The sequence below is a fragment of the Monodon monoceros genome, unplaced genomic scaffold (assembly GCF_005190385.1).
Source record: "Monodon monoceros isolate NGI ecotype Baffin Bay Population unplaced genomic scaffold, NGI_Narwhal_1 Super_Scaffold_12, whole genome shotgun sequence".
Lineage (NCBI taxonomy): Eukaryota > Metazoa > Chordata > Mammalia > Artiodactyla > Monodontidae > Monodon > Monodon monoceros.
This window is the reverse complement of record NW_021703768.1, coordinates 73,036,288-73,057,283: the sequence shown is the minus strand read 5'-3', so window position 1 is coordinate 73,057,283 and position 20,996 is coordinate 73,036,288. Positions and strand designations below refer to the sequence as shown.

Genomic DNA, 20,996 nt, shown 5'->3' with positions numbered 1-20,996 from the left:
AAAAAAAAAAAAAAAAAAAAAAAAAAAGAAAGAAAGAAAAATACAAACACATGGAGGCTAAAAAATACACTACTTAATAACCAAGAGATCATTGAAGGAATAAAAAAAGACCTAGAAACAAATGACAATGAAAACACGACGACCTAAAACCTATGGGATGCAGCAAAAACAGATCTAAGAGGGAAGTTCATAGCAATACAATGCTACCACAAAAAACAAGAAACATCTCAAATAAGCAACCTAACCTTACACCTAAAGCAATTAGAGAAAGAAGAACAAAAAAACCCTAAGTTAGCAGAAGGAAAGAAATCATAAAGATCAGATCAGAAATAAATGAAAAAGAAATGAAGGAGGTCCTCACGGTGAGCCACAGCCACCCCCAACCTCCGCAGGAACCCTCCAACACTAGCAGGAAACAGATCTTCACATAAACAGATTCTTACTGGCTGGTGTGAAGAGTCATTCCAAGAACCGCAATGTGTTGGGTTATCCATCCACCTTTCTTTCAGGCAATAACGTGCCAAATTCTCAGTCCAGGAAGATAGAACCTAATTAGTCTAGTTATCACTGATCAAAATGTCATTCCCCTCTCCTGTGACTGGTTCAGGGACAGTCATATGTCCCAGTTCTAGCCAAAGAGCAGTAATAGAGGTCTGCAAGGGGATATCTGGGAAAGATTTTCTTATTCTCAAGGAGACATCTGAAGAGGATATTTCTGCACCTCTGGAGCTTCAGAAACTCATCTTGTGACCATCAAAGAAGCCAGCCTGCAGCCTCACCCACCAGAGGGCAGACAACAGAAGCAAGAAGAACTAAAATCCTGCTGCCTGTGAAACAAAAACCATATTCGGAGAAAGACAGACAAGATGAAAATGCAGAGGACTTTGTACCAGATGAAGGAAAAAGATAAAAGGCCAGAAAAACAACTAAATGAAGTAGAAACAGGAAAACTTCCAAGAAAAAGAATTAAGAATAATGAGAGTAAAGATGATCCAGGACCTCATAAAAAGTAATGGAGGCAAAGATCAAGAAGATGCAAGAAATATTTAACAAAGACCTAGAAGAATTAAGGAACAAACACCTAGAACAATAAAGGACAAACAAACGGAGATGAACAATACAATAACTGAAATGAAAAATACATGACAAGGAACCAATAGCAGAATAACAGAGGCAGAAGAATGGATAAGTGACCTGGAAGACAGAATGGTGGAATTCACAGCCGTGGAACAGAATTTAAAAAAAGAATGAAAAGAAATGAAGACACCCTAAGAGACCTCTGGGACAATATTAAATGCAACAACATTCGCATTATAGGGGTCCCAGAAGGAGAAGGGACAGAGAAAGGACCCAAGAAAATACTTGAAGAGATTATAGTTGAAAACTTCCCTAACACGGGAAAGGAAATAGCCACGCAAGTCCAGGAAGCACAGAGAGTCCCAGGCAGGATAAACCAAAGGAGAAACACGCGGAGACACACAGTGATGAAATTGACAAAAATTAAAAACAAAGAAAAATTATTGAAAGCAACAAGGGAAAAATGACAAATAACACACAAGGGAACTCCCATAAGGTTAACAGCTGATTTCTCAGCAGAAACTCTACAAGTCACGAGGGAATGGCATGATATATTTAAAGTGATGAAAGGGAAGAACCTACAACCAAGATTACTCTACTCAGCAAGGATCTCATTCAGATTTGATGGAGAAATCAAAAGCTTTACAGACAAACAAAAGCTAAGAGAACTCAGCACCACCAAACCAGCTCTAGAACAAATGCTAATGGAACTTCTCTAAGAGGGAAACAAAGGGAAGAAAAGGACCTACAAAAACAAACTGATAACAATTAAGAAAATGATAATAGGAACATACATATCGATAATTACCTTAAAAGTGAATGGATTAAATGCTCCAACCAAAAGACACAGGCTCGCTGAATGGATACAGAAACAAGACCCATCTATAAGTTGTCTACAAGAAACCCACTTCAGACCTAGTGACACATACGGACTGAAAGTGAGGGGATGGAAAAAGATATTCCATGCAAATGGAAATCAAAAGAAAGCTGGAGTAGCAATACTCATATCAGATAAAATAGACTTTAAAATAAAGAATGTTACAAGAGACAAGGAAGTTATAATGATCAAGGGATCAATCCAATAAGAAGATATAACAATTATAAATGTATATGCACCCAACATAGGAGCACGTCAACACATAAGGCAACTGCTAACAGCTCTAAAAGAGGAAATCGACAGTAACACAATAATAGTGGGGGACTTTAACACCTCACTTACACCAATGGACAGATCATCCAAACAGAAAATTAATAAAGAAACAAAAGCTTTAAATGACACAATAGACCACATAGATTTAATTGATATTTATAGGACATTCCATCCAAAAATAGCAGATTACACTTTCTTCTCAAGTGCGCACAGAACATTCTCCAGGATAGATCACATCTTGGGTCACAAATCAAGCCTCAGTAAATTTAAGAAAATTGAAAGCATATCCAGCATCTTTTCTGACCACAACGCTATGAGATTAGAAATCAATTACAGGGAAAAACACATGAGAAACACAAACACAAGGAGGCTAAACAATACATTACTAAACAGCCAAGAGATCACTGAAGAAATCAAAGAGGAAATCAAAAAATACTTAGAAACAAATGACAATGAAAACACGATGATCCAAAACCTGTGGGATGCAGCAAATGCAATTCTAAGAGGGAAGTTTATAGCAATACAAGCCTACCTCAAGAAACAAGAAAATTTCAACTAAACAATCCAACCTAACACCTAAAGGAATTAGAGAAAGAAGAACAAACGAAACCCAAAGATTAGTAGAAGGAAAGAAAACATAAGATCGGAGAAGAAATAAATGAAACAGAAACAGAAAACAATAGCAAAGATCAATAAAACTAAAAGCTGGTTCTTTGAGAAGATAAACAAAATTGATAAACCATTAGCCAGACTCATCAAGAAAACGAGGGAGAGGACTCAAATCAGTAAAATTAGAAATGAAAAAGGAGAAGTTACAACAGACACAACAGAAATACAAAGCAGCCTAAGAGACTACTACAAGCAACTCTACGCCAATAAAATGGACAACCTGGAAGAAATGGACAAATTCTTCGAAAGGTACAACCTTCCAAGACTGAACCAGGAAGAAACAGAAAATATGAACAGACCAATCACAAGTAATGAAATTGAAACTGTGATTAAAAATCTTCCAACAAACAAAAGTCCAGGACCAGATGGTTTCACAGATGAATTCTATCAAATGTTTAGAGAAGAGGTAACACCCATCCTTCTCAAACACTTCCAAAAAATTGTGGAGGAAGGAACACTCCCAAACTCATTCTACCAGGCCACCATCACCCTGTTACCAAAACCAGACAAAGATACTACAAAAAAAGAAAATTACAGACCAATATCACTAATGAATATAGATGCAAAAATCCTCAACGAAATACTAGCAAAAAGAGCTTCCCTGGTGGTGCAGTGGTTGAGAGTCCACCTGCCGATGCAGGGGACACGGGTTCATGCCCCGGTCTGGGAAGATCCCACATTCTGCGGAGCAGCTGGGCCCGTGAGCCATGGCCGCTGAGCCTGCACGTCCGGAGCCTGTGCGCCACAACGGGAGAGGCCACAACAGTGAGAGGCCCGCGTACCGCAAAAAGAAAAAAAAAAAAAAAAAGAAATACTAGCAAACAGAATCCAACAACACATTAAAAGGATCATACACCATGATCAAGTGGGATTTATCCCAGGGATGCAAGGATTCTTCAATACACGCAAATCAATCAATGTGAAACACCATGTAAACAAACTGAAGTATAAAAACCATATGACCATCACAATAGATGCAGAAAAAGCTTTTGACGATATTCAACACCCAGTTATGATAAAGTGTCTCTAGAAAGTGAGCATAGTGGTAACTTACCAACAACAAAATAAAGGCCATATACAACAAACCCACAGCAAACATCATTCTCAATGGTGAAAAACTGAAAGCATTTCCTCTAAGATCAGGAACAAGACAAGGACGTCCACTCTCACCACTTTTATTCAACATAGTTTTGGAAGTCCTGGCCACGGCATTCACAGAAGAAAAAGAAATAAAAGGAATACAAATTGCAAAAGAAGTAAAACTGTCACTGTTTGCAGATGACATGATCGTATACATAGAGAATCTTAAAGATGCCATCAGAAAACTACTAGAGGGCTTCCCTGGTGGCGCAGTGGTTGAGAGTCCGCCTGCCAATGCAGGGGAGACGGGTTCGTGCCCCGGTCTGGGAAGATCCCACATGCTGCAGAGCGGCTGGGCCCGTGAGCCATGACCACTGAGCCTGTGCGTCCGGAGCCTGTGCTCCGCAATGGGAGAGGCCACAACAGTGAGAGGCCCGCGTACCGCAAAAAAAAAAAAAAAAAAAAGAAAACTACTAGAGCTAATCAATGAATTTGGTAAAGTGGCAGGACACAAAATTAATGCAGAGAAATCTCTTGCATTCCTATACACTAATGATGAAAAATCTGAAAGAGAAATTACGGAAACACTCCCATTTGCCATTGCATCAAAAAGAATAAAAAACCTAGGAATAAACCTACTAAGGGAGTCAAAAGACCTGTATGCAGAAAACTATAAAACACTGATGAAAGAAATTAAAGATGATATAAACAGATAGAGAGGTATATACCACGTTCTTGGATTGGAAGAAGCAACATTGTGAAAATGACTATACTGCCAAAAGCAATCTACAGATTCAATGCAATCTCTATCAAATTACCAATGGCATTTTTTACAGAACGAGAACAAAAAATCGTAAAATTTGTATGGAGACACAAAAGACCCCGAATAGCCAAAGCAGTCTTGAGGGAAAAAACTGGAGCTGGAGGATTCAGACTCCCTGACTTCAGAGTATACTACAAAGCTACAGTAATTAAGACAATATGGTACTGGCACAAAAACAGAAATACAGATCACGGAACAGGATAGAAAGCCCAGAGATAAACCCACCCACCTATGGTCAACTAATCTATGACAAACGAGGCAAGGATATATACAATGGAGAAAAGACAGTCTCTTCAAAAAGTGGTGCTGGGAAAACTGGACAGCTACATGTAAAAGAATGAAATTAGAATACTCCCTAACACCATAAACAAAAATAAACTCAAAATGGATTAGAGACCTAAATGTAAGACTGGACACTATAAAACTCTTAGAGGATAACATAGGAAGAACACTGACATAAATCACAGCAAGATATTTTTTGACCCTCCTCCTGGAGTAATGGAAATAAAAACAAAAATAAACAAATGGGACCTAATGAAATTTAAAACCATTTGCAAAGCAAAGGAAACTACAAACAAGACGAAAAGACAATGCTCAGAATGGGAGAAAATATCTGCAAACAAATCAACAAAGGATTAATCTCCAAAATATATAAACAGCACATAAAGCTCAATATTAAAAAAACAAACAACCCAATCAAGAAATGGGCAGAAGACCTAAATAGACATTTCAGTTGAATGGATAAAGAAGATGTGGCACATATATACAATGGAATGTTACTCAGCCATAAAAAGAAACAGAATTGAGTTATTTGTAGTAAGGTGGATGGACCTGGAGACTCTCATACAGAGTGAAGTAAGTCAGAAAGAGAAAAATAAATATCATATGCTTACACATATATATGGAATCCAAAAAAGAAGAATAATGGTTCTGAAGAACCTAGGGGTAGGACAGGAATAAAGACGTGGATGTAGAGAATGGACTTGAGGACACTGAGAGGGTGAAGGGTAAGCTGGGACGAAGTGAGAGAGTGGCATGGACTTATATATACTACCAAATGTAAAACCAACAGCTAGTGGGAAGCAGCTGCATAGCACAGGGAGATTGGCTCGCTGTTTTGTGACCACCTAGAGGGGTGGGATAGTGAGGGTGGGAGGGAGAAGCAAGAGGGAGGAGATATGGGGATATATGTATATGTATAGCTGATTCACTTTGTTATAAAGCAGAAACTAACACACCATTGTAAAGCAATTATACTCCAATAAAGATGTTTTAAAAATAATAATAAATAAATAAAACCAAAAAGGCTATTCATGTAACCCTTGGTTTGCAAGGGTGCTGTTCTCAGCACATTATACTAACTTCTCTAATTTTCACAACATTCCGGTGAGGAAGATGCTAGTGTTATTTTGCTTTGTTTCCAGATAAGGAAACTGAGGCAGAAAGAGGATGCCTAGCTTCTCCAGGGAGACAGAGATGATGAACAGCCAATCCCAGGAGGCACCTGTGACAGCCACCCTTCCCTGACTCAAAACATCCCCCCATTTGCTCATCCTAAAATAACAACACAGACTGACTCAGTCTGCAGACAATTCAGTCAAAATTATTGCAAGCATGAAACACAAAACCAGGTAGGAAAATACAGAGCCAAGTCTATACCATCATTTGTATGATTATAAAATAAATCAAATGTAAAAAATAATTATTGAAATATAAGATATATAATATTAAAAAGTATATGATAAAAAGAAATATGCTGGCTCTAAATAGCCATTTTACATAAACAGCAATGAAAAGAACTCCCCAAATTATCAAAACTGTCTTTCGAAAAAGGGGAAAACCTGAATCAACCATGGGGAAAACTTTAAAAACTGTCAGGAGAGAAACAAAAAAGTGGCGGACGTTTATGGGAAAGGAGGGTCTATCAAAGTTTCACAGAAGAAATTATTCCTGTGGTTTTTCAAGTGTCCTAGAACACAAAATTAGAGGCAATGCCTCCTGACTTGTGTTTTACCAAGCTTCAATGACCTGGAAACCAAAACCCAATGAAATTAAAAATTTGCATATCAAATCCAGCAGTCTTAAAAGACAAATACTATTATTAAAGCAAATGACAGCGTTTTAAATAATTTTCATTGCACCATACCTAGGAAAATCAAGGGATAGATTATTATGTCATGACAAAAATTTGCCCAGAACCACAGCTGAGTTTTATCCAGAACATCTTTATCGTGAGTCATTTAAGGCTGTTGCTCTTTTTAGCACAGTAGCTGTTTCTACTGAACATAAATAAGTAGTCACTTCTACTACTAACTAAACAATAACTAAGATTTGTTGAGCTCTTCCTATAAAGAAATATATAGCATAAAGCAGATTTTGTTTCAAAGAAGTTAGAATCTGAGGGATAATAAAACTTACAAATATGAAACAATTTCACATAAAATACAAGACCTTATAGAATGACATTGTATCAGTACTTGGAAGTTCTATTCTGTACTCCTGAATTCGAGGATACCTTAGAGCACATATGATGTACATATGGGACATAAGAATGGTTGCCAGATAAAGTATAGGTGACTCTATTTGAATTTCAGATAAGCAACCAATAATTGCTTGATATAAGTATGTCCCAAATACTGCCTCTAAATAAAAATATTTATTTTTATTTGTGATATACCTATAATAAAAAATATATTCATTGTTTATTTGAAATTCAAAGTTAATTGGGCACCTTGTATTTTATTGTTAAAATTTCAACCCTACCATGTGATTATCTACATTTTCAATGCTGGTTTCATTACTGTCTTATTCTAATTATTATATGTCTAAATCATGAAAAAGTTTTACATTTTATGGATATGCCAGGCCCCTCTTAATAGCTATTTTTCCCAATTTTTGTTATTATAAGTAACACTGAAGTAAACATTCTTGTTATACATATATTTGCATAAATATTCCCCACACCTATTAGCACTTTTTTTCTTACTCCCCCCCCCAGTTTTATTGAGATATAATTGATATATAACCATTAGGTGTCTTTTGATTTTGCTTGTGGTATATGCAAAGAGAAACTTTGTTTACACTTTATGTGGTCAAGTTTATCAATCATTTCCTTTATGACTTTGGGGTTTTGTTTTATGTTTAGAAAGAACTTCCCCACATAAAGTAAATTTCTATGAAAAAAAATGTATGAAGCAGTGTTGCAACTGCTAACATTTGCGAGGGCTTCTTACCTTGTCTATTAAATACATCACAGCGCTGAGCTGTTCATCTGTGTTCTCCGTTGCCACTTTCACACTGATGCTGTGGAGCACCCTGTTGAGAATGTCACCATCCAGGGGCTGCTGCAGCTGATCCGCAAGCCCCCAAAAGGCTTGAGAAGCCGCGTCAGAGACAAGAGTAATGTTAGCAGTCCCATACACTTTATCAATTCTGGCACCACCTTTTGGGTCAAAAAGCACAATCTGGAAGCGTTTAGGAAATGGATTTAAAGACCCTGTCTCTGGTGTTAGGATGACATCCAATACGGTGTTTCTCTGGCCAGGTTCAAAGATCAACATGCCTTCAGTTCTCACAAAGTCTTTCCCAGAAATAGCTGGAGATATGAGAGTACGACCAGTTGTCTCAGCACTCCTTAACTCCTAGAAATTAAACAACACCACTTAAGTGAAACTATAAACCTCTGATCTTGTCCTAAACAAATTTTATTTCTCCTAAACAATCTGATGGGCCACAACAATGTTACTATTAAAACGGGAGGTTTTATACTTTTTCTAATTTCCTAAAACAAATTAGAGAGATAAATACACATCATACAGTGATGAGATCAGGAAAGACGGATGCCTTAGAATAGATCAAGAAAGAGAATTAGAAAAGAAATGTCACTACTGCCTCACATAATTTCTCCAATTGTGAGCTTACTAACAATTTGAAGATATTCAGAGGCATATATGCCCAGGGGTCAGATCATGTATGTCCATTATACAAAGTATGGCAGGAAGACACTGGAGGATTCCAGCAGGAGAGAGACACACTTTATTTCATATTTTCATGAGTATTCTGGCTCTTGTGGATAGTTAGGCTGTAGAAGGGGATGAGGATGGAAGCAGGAAGAAGAGATAGAACGTTTTTACATTAGTTCCTGCAAAAAAAAAAAAACCAAACAAACGGTAGTTTAGGTTGTATAAGTAGAAAGAGTAAGAAGTACTCAGACTGAGAATATATTTTGAATGTAGAGTCAGCAGGGCTTTCTGATTAATTCAGTGCTGGATGGAGAGGCGAGGAGAACTCCTGGCTGTGTGCCTGAATGAAAGGCAGTAAACTGGGGGAAAATAGTGCTAAGGGAAAAATCAAGAGTTATGTATTATATGTATTAAGCCTGAGATGCCTTTTAGACAATTCAAATGAAGATGTCAGGTAAGAGCAATCAGATATATGAGTCTGGATCCAGGGCAGTGAGGAGGGTAGTGATAAAAATTCAGGAGTTCTCATTTTATAGATGATATTTAAAGAAAACAGGTATGGATGGTCTAGCCTAGAGAGTAAGTCTAGGTGGACCCCAATATTTATTGGTCAGGAAAACCAACACAGGCAACAGGAAGGAGCTGCCAGAGAGAAAAGGTTAAGAGTAGGAAAGTGTGGTGCTCCAGAGGCCCAAAGGAGAGCACACATCCAGAAGGAGGAAGTGATCAAGTGTTACAAAAAGTGAAAAATCAATGAAGAAAAAGGGTTTTCAAGAGCCTCTGCAGCATAATGATAGGGAAAAAAAGCCTTGCTGAAGGAAACAACACAAAAGTCTATTGGCCTCAGAATGGAGAAATTAAACTATCCACTGGAATACCATATAACAGGAAAAATGAAAGAACTATACACATTAGCACACATATTTCTCAAAAACATTGTTGAGCAAAAGAAGTGCACCATAAGACAATACAACTGGAAGAATCTCATCTGCATAATTTCCAAAACAGGTAAACCTAAACAGCATATGGTATGTGGTAAAACTATAAATAAAAACAAGGTAATAATTCATCATGTAATATAGGGTAGAGGTTATCTGCAAGATGGGGAGAGGTTATTCTGCAAAGGAAACAGCAGGATGGCATCAGAGAAGAGTTCATGGCAGCTAGTTTTAAGATCCTGATTAAGTTGGATTTCTTAAGGTAGGTGGTGATGATTTTATTACTGTAAACTGCACATATACATTCTGTTCACTATTTTCTGGTAGAATTTATTTCACAATTCAGACATTTAAAGGAAATGGAACAATCAAAATGTTCTTGTGTTTATAAAATACATATAACAACCACAAAAAAGAAGCACTATGCAATTTAAAAGCAACAACGAAAATCAATACAGAAATAGCCTTTGATAGAATAAGCAATGTGAGAGTAAGAAGGAAAGGCATATTCTTTCTTGAACTTGTGGGCTTTGGTCTAGTACACATATATACAAATGAAATATCTGGAATTGGTTTTCAAATTTGGCTTAGCTATAGGCCTATTTAATTTAAAGATAACTGGAATGAGTGATATTTTCATTATCTCAAATCCTTATATCCCTTAACTTTAGATCACAAATATGTAGATATAAGGGAACTTATGTACCACATAGTATTTATGTACCAGGAATGCTGACCTACTGAAGGGTAGGTATGCTACAGCTATTGTTTTACCTACATTATTAAAATCTGTTTAAAGTAAAAGCAAAATTAATATCACTGTAACAGAATAGCAACTTGGTCCATAATTATTTTCTCATCCTTGCCAGCTACTGGAAACTAGAATTGTGTGACTTTCTCTTCTAACAATATGCCTAGCATTGAGAGAGAAAATGCAGGGGCAATGAAGCAACAGGAAAATAAAATCATACCAGAGAGGTAAAACTTTTATTTCTAATTTTTTAAACGAAACTTTTTATTTTGAGATAATTATAGATTCACATGCAGTTAATAAAGAGTGGTCTCCTGTGCCCTTTACCCAACATCCCTCGCTGGTAACATCTTGCATTATTATAATATATCACAACAAGGATATGGACGTTGATACAGTCAAGATACATTTTCATCACCAGAGATCCTCTATGTTGATTTTTATAGTGTTATAAAAATGCTATGAGTTACATGCTAGTGACAGCATGTATTTTGCAAGGAATCATTTGTGGATAATCTAGAAAGAATATAAATAAATATGATAAGAGATATTGGCATTCACACTCTTATTTTGGCATTTTCAACTCCCCTTTCAACTGAGTGTGTGAACTAAAGTATGCCTCATATCTTTTTATCCCTTCTTCCAGTCTTCCACTCTACAAAGTAGTGAGCATACGATATTATATATTTCATGGGAGAAGAAAGAAGCACATTTTTTTCTCATTTCTCTTATGATATTAAATGCTTAAAAGAAAAAAAATGCCAAAATCTCCATGAATCAAAGTGCTTCTTTTCATGTTCGTACTATTTCAACGTTATTTAGGATGGAGTTGATTTCTAGAGTCTCATATGATATAGAGTGTCTTCTCACCTGCCAAGCTGTAGACTTTGTCATAAAGACAACTTTCCTTCCTGGCAAGCTTCCAGGACAGCTCACTACTCACAGCTCCAGTCTTAACCTCCTATCCCTGACTCACATGATTGCTACAGCAAGCTGGCTGCATAAATGTTGTATTTTATACACAGAATGTTCTATGTGTTTGAGCCACTCAACAACCAAAGACATACTAAACAGCACTTTGTATAAAAAAACAGAAAACAACTTTGATACCTTGAGGCCTAAAGTGTCATCAGCTTTGAAATCTTGAAACCGGGGAAATGGTAGCACTGTCCGGAATGGTAGTTTCCAAACTGTGGGGTGTTGGGAGTTATATGAGTCAAGGGGAGATAAGAGAGGGCTAAGGTGGGCAAGCTCCAACCTTTACAATCATGCTTGAAGAAAAGCAGATGCACACTTTTTCTTTAATATATTAGAGTTTTGCTCCTAAAACAAAGTTTAAAACATAATGCTCGAAAGGTATAGCATGTTGTGTGGACCAGCCCCAGGCTCTAGTTGCTTAGCGTTTCGTAGCATTACTCTTCTGAATCCCTGGATACCCACACGCTCCCTCTCTTTCACTTGATGTCACCTAATATGATGGATGTGAAAAGTGGCTGTGAGACCTCATGAACTCATGGATTTAAAGAAACATAAAGATCAGTTAGTGTTTGAAGTCCTGAAGAAGATTTTCAACTAGTTCAGGTAAAAATCAGAACAAAGACCCATACTTTTTGTTTCTGGTCTTATACAGTTTCATTCTGAAGAAATTTCAACTCTCTACAGATTTTATAGAACAGGTTCATGTAAGACGCTTTGCACTGTATAATCAACTTTTCCAAAAGATAAAAAAAGACAAAAGACTATCATTTTAAAACATGATCTAAGTGAAAAAAATTGAACTGTTTCAAGGATAAAGCTTAATGTAATAAACATAATGTGAATTATGATGGTAATTCAGAAAATAATATATCAATTCTTCTCTGTTTCATTATACATGCTACAGTTAAAGATGAAAACCTTACTGTGTGATAATACATACTGGATGCTTACCTGGGTGCTGAAGTTAACAGACATCATTAGTCCTGTCCCAGAGTCTCTGGCCACCTGCAGACTGATTAGAGTGGCCTTCTTATGAGCCACCGGCAGCCGAGAACCCACAGAGAAATACACGAGACTTGGAGGTTTATCACTCTGTAATAATTTAATCTGTGCAAATCTGGCACTATTGTTTATGGCTGCTCCAGCAGTTACTTCATACAGTTCCACAAAGAACTGCATTCCAACTTGAGGTATCTGACAATGAGATAAAAGGAAAAAAAAAAAAAAGGATGATTACTAATAGATTTCTATTTTAAGATAATTCTGATATTAAGAAATAGTATTATTCATATACATTATTACAGAAATAAGTATACATCTAGAGATACATTCTGTATAATTACAGAATTAAGTTCTTATGTTAGATTACCATGAGATTATTTTTGGTCTTTCTTTAATACCTTTACTCTCTCTGGGTGAGCTTCTTACTAGAAAATCAATGTCAGGAAGCAATCTATGCATACTTCAATAAACAAAAGGATACATAAGATATATTCGTACAATGAAATGTTACCTAGTAGTTAAAAAAAATGAACTATTTCAATATTTTTCAACATGGGTGGGTCCAAAATCACGATAATGAGTAACAAATCAAGTTGCATAATGATATGTATGGCATGCTACAATAAATGTAAAATTTTAAATTACATAAAGCTTACTACATTTTGCTAATGGATACATATTTATTTAAAGAGTAAAAAGGAAAATAAGACACCATGATGGTAGTTATCTCAGGTGGAGGGGTGGCAATGGGGGTAGGGCAGGGTGTGGAATTGAAAAAACATGATATAGGAGTGAAAGGGAGCTTCAGCTTTGTAAGGTTTTATTTTTAAAGGGTTTTACATAAATATGACCAAATATTGATGAGTTAATTTAGTGATTTTATGTATTTTTCAAAATTTCCCTAAATTCTGTATCAAGAAATCTAAATTTAGTCTGTTGGTTACAGTTTGCTCATGTTTTACCTCGGTTCTTTCTCAACAATCTCAAATAATGTTTCAAAGCCTGAATTCAATTCTATAACATACTGTCAATCACCTGTTTTTACTTACTTGCTCTCACACAATAATCTAAAAATCTTAGCAGCATTTTTAGCTTCCTGGCATTAACTCCAAGAGCTAAGCTGAAGCATTTTCAACTGCATGTATCATTGTCTAATTTGTTATAATGCATCATTTTCATTTATCAGCAAGGACCTTATTCATCATTTGTTTTGTGATCATTTTAATGAGAATCATTATGTCATGAAGCAATACAACAAATTCTTTAGTATTATTCAAAATGAGTTGCTTCTTAGTAGCACAATAAGTGACCTTAATCTCTTTTTATTGTCTAAAGAAATATATTTAGTTTTCCTGTGGTATATATTATGCTTTACTTTTGCTGATCAACTCTCAGTAAATATTGAAATGAAGGTAAATGCACTGTTCCAGCTTTTGAGAAACTAAACTTGGCAAATACAATAAACTGAAGCACTAGAAAAGTATGGGTAACTATATTCAATAACTATTATTCCCTACTGGCCAATGAGCTTGAACTCACAATAGTTTCATGTAACTAAGGATTTCAATATTACATTCCAACATACTCCTGTCTTTGTTTTTCAGCATAATATTTCTTCTCATTGTGATGATGATTAAAACATTACTTATAACTACTTTGAGTCAAAAGCATATGTTATAATCTAAGTAAGGAACCATGCAAATGGAACAGTGTGCAGATGGGTGCCAACACATAATTAGAAGAGACAAAAGGAATCTTCCAGTCTTACAACAAAATACTCTATTCAAACAATATGCCTGAAGTGTACTGGGAAAGCAAAACTCACAGATCATTATCTGAACCTCTCTGGACCTAAATATGACTGGAGACCTCACAAGAACTCAAGTTCCTTTCCTAGTTAGCGCAGCAGCATTCCAGGATGATCTTTTGCCCAACTAGCATAAAATAATTTTTCCTGGGCCCAGACCTGCTCAGAAGCAAACGAAGTAATAATGTCTTACTTAAATACTTTTAAAAAATATTTGCAACAAATGTTTGGACAATCTGTTTGGTTTAAACAGATTTTGTGGGCTAAGAAATGCATCCTAAGTTAATTAACTATGACCTTTATACATTTTGCTAATACAGAACCACAGAACAGTAAGATACCCAGCAGAGAAAGGGTAAATGGACTGGAATTCAAAAGATGAGTTCTAATCTTTGCCAAGTAATTGACCTGGGGAAAGTTACTCAAATTCTTTATAACTTGAAAATGAAAATTTTGAATAACTATAGGGACGATAATTAGAGATATGATAGAGTAGAAAAACTTTCAGTTGAGCGCCTTTAGGAGAAACCACCATCAATCAGTGGCGTAACTCTACAGATGCAAGTGTGCATTGTGTTTGCTGTGTTGTTTTGTTGTCACTCCCCTGCCACCAGGATTGATGTGGCTACTACTCAAGTCACTGAATCACCTGGGGCTCTGTTCCCATCCATTCGGAATAATAGTAACCCTCCCTTGTGAAGGGCCAACTCCTTGCCAAGAACCGTGTGAAAAAACCTCTTAGTCATTATCTCATTTAATCTAACAGCCCTATTATTAACTCAACCAAGTCTGGGAAGCTCAGGAAGGCTAAGCAACTCTAATGGTACCCATTCATTGCGGTGCGCGGGCTTCTCACTGCGGTGGCTTCTCTTGTTGCGGAGCATGGGCTCTAGGCGCACTGGCTTCAGTAGTTTTGGCTCATGGGCTCAGTAGTTGTGGCGCACGGGCTTAGTTGCTCCGCGGCATGTGGGATCTTCCTGGACCAGGGCTTGAACCCGTATCCCCTGTACTGGCAGGCGGATTCTCAACCACTGTGCCACCAGGGAAGCCCCTTAAAAACTTTTAAAAAGAAAATTCTTGGAATTTCCCAAGTTTAAAAAAAAATCAGTGGGAACTCAATATTTTAAAAAACATATTTTCTAGCTCTGTCACTACCAAGATGGCTCACAGCAGCATCTTTGTCAACCATGACCTCTCATGCCTATCTCCAGAAGATACACTCAGATCTCTGAAACTCTTTTTGATGAAAGAAATCAAGTTCTTAGACAACAGTCGATTGGATGTCTTAGAGCAGGAAAAATCAAGATGGCTCTAGAACACAGGTTATTGCTATAAAGCAAATAAGCATCCAGAGATTTTTAAAGCAATATGAAAAGACAAAAGACTAGCTTAATAGATCTTTCAGTGTCCATGACATGACTATTTGAGTAGCAAAAATAAAAGCATTTAGTAAGCAATTAAAATTAGTTGAATTTGAATCTATAATGGTACTTAAAGAAAAGTTATTGTAATGTATTAAAAAATGGTTAAAATGAAAAATGTGAGTATAATAGTGTGTACCTAATATTTTATTAAGTTTAATGTGTAGGAGAATGTTAACATATCAAGACAGTTATATCTTTTATTAAGTATATATTCATTTATTAAGGAATGATAAACATTCTTCTCTTTGTATGTTAGTAAAGAGTTAATAAAAAATGTTAATAAAACAATTATTCCTAGAAAAAGTAAGAATTGCACCAAAAATAGGAATAAATTATTAGGACCTGTGAAACACATACAAATGAAGATGAAAACAAGTAAGAAGTTAAAGAGTACTGTTGGTCACACAGAAGTTGAAAGATGATGCAATTGTATGTTTGTCTGAACACGACAGAACAGATGAACTGCAGAGATGCACTAAGATCACAGATTTGTTATCTCATTTCTTATGAGGTAAAGCCTCTAGGTTGCCTTCTTAAAAATTAACAAGATATTAACAAGGCAGGTCTATCTTTCCAATACCACTAATAGACCAGCTCCATGTTCAACAGTGACAGGGCAATGGTTAAGTTAAAGCTGGCACTGCAAAATTTAAAGAACAAATCATTCTGAGGAAAACACATGGTGTTGAAAAAATTAATTTGTAAAGCATGAACTTAAAAAAAAACATGTTGATCTCACAAGTCAAGTCATAAAATGGACCCCAATCAGATGACCAACAATTCTCATTTGAAACAGCTTCAGACAAGCACCAGGACCTGTGGTCCTGGCAAAGAACAAAGAACTCTTGATAACCAAGAGCATGTAACCTTAAGTGATCTGGGACGATTATTCTTTCTCTTCTGGAACCAATAAAATTACTACAGTTCTGGGAAGGTATGAAAATATGTATCATTGTAATCTTAGAGAAGATCAATATAACTGTTTCAGTAATTCTCAGAAAGTGAAAAAACAGGTAGAGAAAAAATGAATAAAGAGTTAAATCTACAGGGCTGCTATTTAGAATGAGTTTAAATATAGCTATACATTTGGAAATAATTTTATTTGTGCAATGCTTTTTCTGCTGTTTGAAGTGTTTGGCATGTACAAAGAAATCATGATACTTTTGAACATTCATAATATGATGGCTAGTTTTTGTATAAATACTTGAGTTTAATAAATTAAGTAGTAGACAAAGAACAAATACTACTGAGTGCTCCTTAGGCATTAAAGTATCATGAAATAGTCATTAAAAAAAGCCACACATGATTACTAAATGACTAAAGCTCTGTTAGGTCATCAGTGACTGATACCGTTTGAATAATGGAGGTTCCTTTAGAAAGAGGGGGGAACACCTGGCTCCTGGGTGCCATGTGCAACATGAACCAATAGAAATTTATCCAAAGGCTCATCAAGCATGGCCTCGGTGCTTCTTCAGTGGGTCAGAACTGAACTCTCTAGAGAACGAGAGAACTTTCATTCCGGATGAAATCTATGGATATAACATGATGTGACCAAATCTATCAATATGATAAAAGCAAAAAACTAAACATTCAGAGTAATCAGAGATATTACTCTGGCTGAAAATGACTCAAGGGATCATTCACACAATGAGCAGGTGGGCCAGGAAGAATCACGGAAATGACAAGAAACAGAACAGAGAAAACTGATGAACATTTTTTTTAGCACTGAGATACAAGCTTTTTTTTTTTATTACTGACTTACAACATTGTGTAAGTCTTAAGTGCACAAGTGATAAGATTATTTACAAAAATTCATAATGTAATAAATTCTAAGTGTGACATCTATTGCTCATCTAAGAGATTTACACATTACGGCTAGGCGAGACACCAAGAATCTCCACATAAGCAATGTGTAAGTTTCAACAAAGTGGCTTTAGAATGATTAATTGTAAAGAAATATAATCAGAATTTGCCAATACTGTGTCTCATAGTGTCTTACCTTCCCTGGTTTGGGCTCAATGGTGATAAAGCACTTTGTTTGACCGGCTCTACAGATTGTGGTCCCTGACACAGATAGAAATTCATCTATCAGGTTCACACCATCTTTTTGGAGCACAGCAGCTGTTTTGTTAAACGTGATTCGCCAAAAGATCTTGACATCTTCAAAGGCTCTAGGAACAAAGCAAAACCTATGCAAATGCAGTCACAGAGTGCATTATTCCTGTAGCTAATGCAGAATGTGTTATCACTGTGCCTGAGTGCACCTCTACATCCAAAGCAGAGCACTTACTCTCCCACTGATAATGTCAAAAATAACCAATTCTCCCCACTACAGTTAAGAAATTAAGGCCAGAGTTTACACGGCATTTCTTTAACCACATTTTATTCAGTACTAATTAAGTATTTGTTGAACTATGATTCCTGATGCTTTGTACCAGAAATATGAAAATAAAAATTATAGAGAACCTTTGCCTTCAAGTAAGTGTTCCTCATTTGTCTTTTAACAAGAATCCTTCTAAAGGAAAAACACTACTGCCAAAATGGTTGTTACTATAAAAATAAAGGGCAAGAGGTGACTTACATTTTCAGAGAATATTCAGTCCCCAAATGGAAAAGGTAATACAAATACATGTACACGTGTGCATACCAAGTGCATGTACATGATGAACACTCAGGTACACTATACGGTACTAAGTTGCAAGCAAAATGAAGGTAATCCAAGTCTCCCTAACAGTAAATGGTTGTGTATTCAGAGTGATCAGAGAATAGTAAATACGATGAAGTGATGACTTACATAATCTAACATCTGTATGGTACTTTATAAAGTACAAAATGTTAAGGCAGCCCCAAGTTATGTTCATAAACCAAGTGTGTTAAGCCACAGATTAGGAACTACAGCATCTGAACACTGACATGCCAAATTCCACCCTACCTTCTTCTACCAACATTTCATCCTGCCTCTACCATTTTATGAATTCAAATTAGATACACAAGATGTTACTTCTTCCACATATATATAAACATACCTGTTTGGCTGCCTTGTGACAATAAGATGCAGTCTGCTCATCTCAGCTCCTTCACTCAACTCCAGTCCACTCTGGGACTCCTCACTGAATCCTATGATGCCATTGTGAAGATCACTCCCTGAAAAGAAAAATAGAAGATTATAATATACTTAAGACTTTAAAAGATCTCCAATGCTTCACTAATCTTTCCAGCTCAGATGGCATAAAACTGAGACATTCAAAAGTGAATGGGGTGGGCGGAAGCTACAACATTTAACGATCTTTACTAAAAACAGACTAGAATCAAAATGATCACATCAAGGTAGCTGACACTTTGAGAACAGAAGACGAAAAGGAAAAAAACATCAAATCCTGCTTCCCATAATGACAACATGCTCATCTCTCTCTGATGAGGCTCTACTTTTTATTTCATAGTCCTTGATACTACTGTTTAAAATCAGTGCATCCTGACAGAATATAAGTTCTTCTGAGAAGCAACTGTTTTATTTACTGCTGTATCCCTGGTACCAAAACAGTGTTTAATAAATATTTAGTGAATACATGAACTCCATCTGACTGTTTACTTTTCTATAAGAGAGTTGACCCGAAAGACCATTTATGTTTCACATTTGGTTATTTTCCCCAGAGAAAAACAGAACTATTAAGGAACTCTTGAGAACCTCTGAGTAAAAGAAACTCCTCTGAGCAACTCTTGAGGTTACAGGCACCATCATTCTACAAATTGTGTTTAAACTGGAACAAACCTAGGGCCCACACTACACTGAAATAGTCACTCCAAATCCTTGCCAAAATGTAAACTAGCTTCTCAGACGAGAGAAATACCAATAAACAGTTCCTGCTGCTTTCTATTTCTCAATGACTCAGTTTTGCAAAGTGATCCTAAAAGCAATGATCCAGAGCAATCAGCCTCAAAGACCATTCGTACCCCTCACCCTGAAACCTGACTCCTGAGATTCCAAGTAGACAGAACTTCTGTAAGGAAACAGAAAACCACTGAACTGTCCCGAAAGGGGAAAGCTGGTCGTTACTAGCCCATATTTTGCAGGTCTGAAGTGTGAGCAAACGTGGAGCCCATGGCTTAGGGACGTGGAGGTGATGGACGACTTTTATCCTGGTGCCTCATGTGTGTTTTGTCTCAGCCAGATGCCCATCCTCATCCTCACCAATTAATCACTACAATCGCTTCTTAGCCCTGCGTCAGAACCAGACCTCAACTTTTTTTTCTTCAGCAGCAACTGTTTTCTTGTCACTTTTAATGGGAATTTGGTCTCTCAGTTAATAATAGATTATAAGCTTCCCACAAGCAGAACCTTCATTTTCTTTTTCAATGCAATAGCAACTAGCATGGTTCTAATGAGTATAATACTTCCCTTGCCACATCTACAATAACGAAGTTGATGTCAAATTTCTAGTAAGATGAATCAAAACTTCTAATGTGCCAATGATCAAAAACAAAACAAAATAAACTATTTTCCCCTGATTTATCTTGAAAGTTTGTTCTAAAATCTAAATGTGAGATGATTATGAAGATTAAAGGTAAGACAAATAAAAATAAGAGGAATCAGCAAAATTAATGATAGTTAAAACAGAAATACTATGTTAAAATAAAAAGCCAGGTGAGGAGGGACTTCCCTGGTGGCGCAGTGGTTAAGAGTCCGCCTGCCAATGCAAGGGACACAGGCTCGATCCCTGGCCCCGGAAGATCCCACATGCTGTGGAGCAACTAAGCCAGTGTGCCACAACTACTGAGCCCACACACTGCAACTACTGAGCCCATGCACCACAACTACTGAAGCCCACACACCTAGAGCCCGCGCTCTGCAACAAGAGAAATCACCTCAATGAGAAGGCCATGCACAGCAATGAAGAGTAGCCCCTGCTCGCCACAACTAGAGAAAGCCCACAGCAACGAAGACCCAATGCAGCCAAAAAAAATAAAATAAAATAAAATATTTTTTTTAAAAAGCCAGGTGAGGAGAAAATGATAGGAACATTCACAGACAGAGTAAGGGAACTTAGGGTACATGACATGCAAAAGTGCTGGTGAATTACATCATGTGACACTAAGAGGAGCCAATCATTTACCAAGTATGTATGATGCCGTGTGTTAGGTAGGGAAGTTCTCATTAGAGAACTTCATCGAGGCTCAACTGAGTGGCTGGTAAGTTAGGCTCAGAGCTGATAAATGGGAATTTGCCTGGTGAGTTAGGCTCAGAGCTGATGTATGGGTAGGCACTGGTACGCCATATTGATATAGTATCAGCACACCATATTGGTATGCGTTGGTATGTCAAACTGAACTGAGGAGC

At 36.7% G+C, this 20,996-nt stretch overlaps 1 protein-coding gene across 1 annotated transcript in view; it reads right to left on the bottom strand.

The window, feature by feature from the left end:
- Positions 1-20,996, bottom strand: part of ADGRV1 (adhesion G protein-coupled receptor V1) — a 520,998-nt gene that overhangs the window by 308,338 nt on the left and 191,664 nt on the right. Inside the window, exons 76-79 of the mRNA XM_029215616.1 lie at positions 18,688-18,805; positions 17,661-17,832; positions 12,380-12,622; positions 8,033-8,440 (exon numbers count right to left, since the gene is read on the bottom strand). Of these exons, the coding sequence (XP_029071449.1) occupies positions 8,033-8,440; positions 12,380-12,622; positions 17,661-17,832; positions 18,688-18,805 (941 nt within the window). The remainder of the gene's footprint in view (positions 1-8,032; positions 8,441-12,379; positions 12,623-17,660; positions 17,833-18,687; positions 18,806-20,996) is intronic.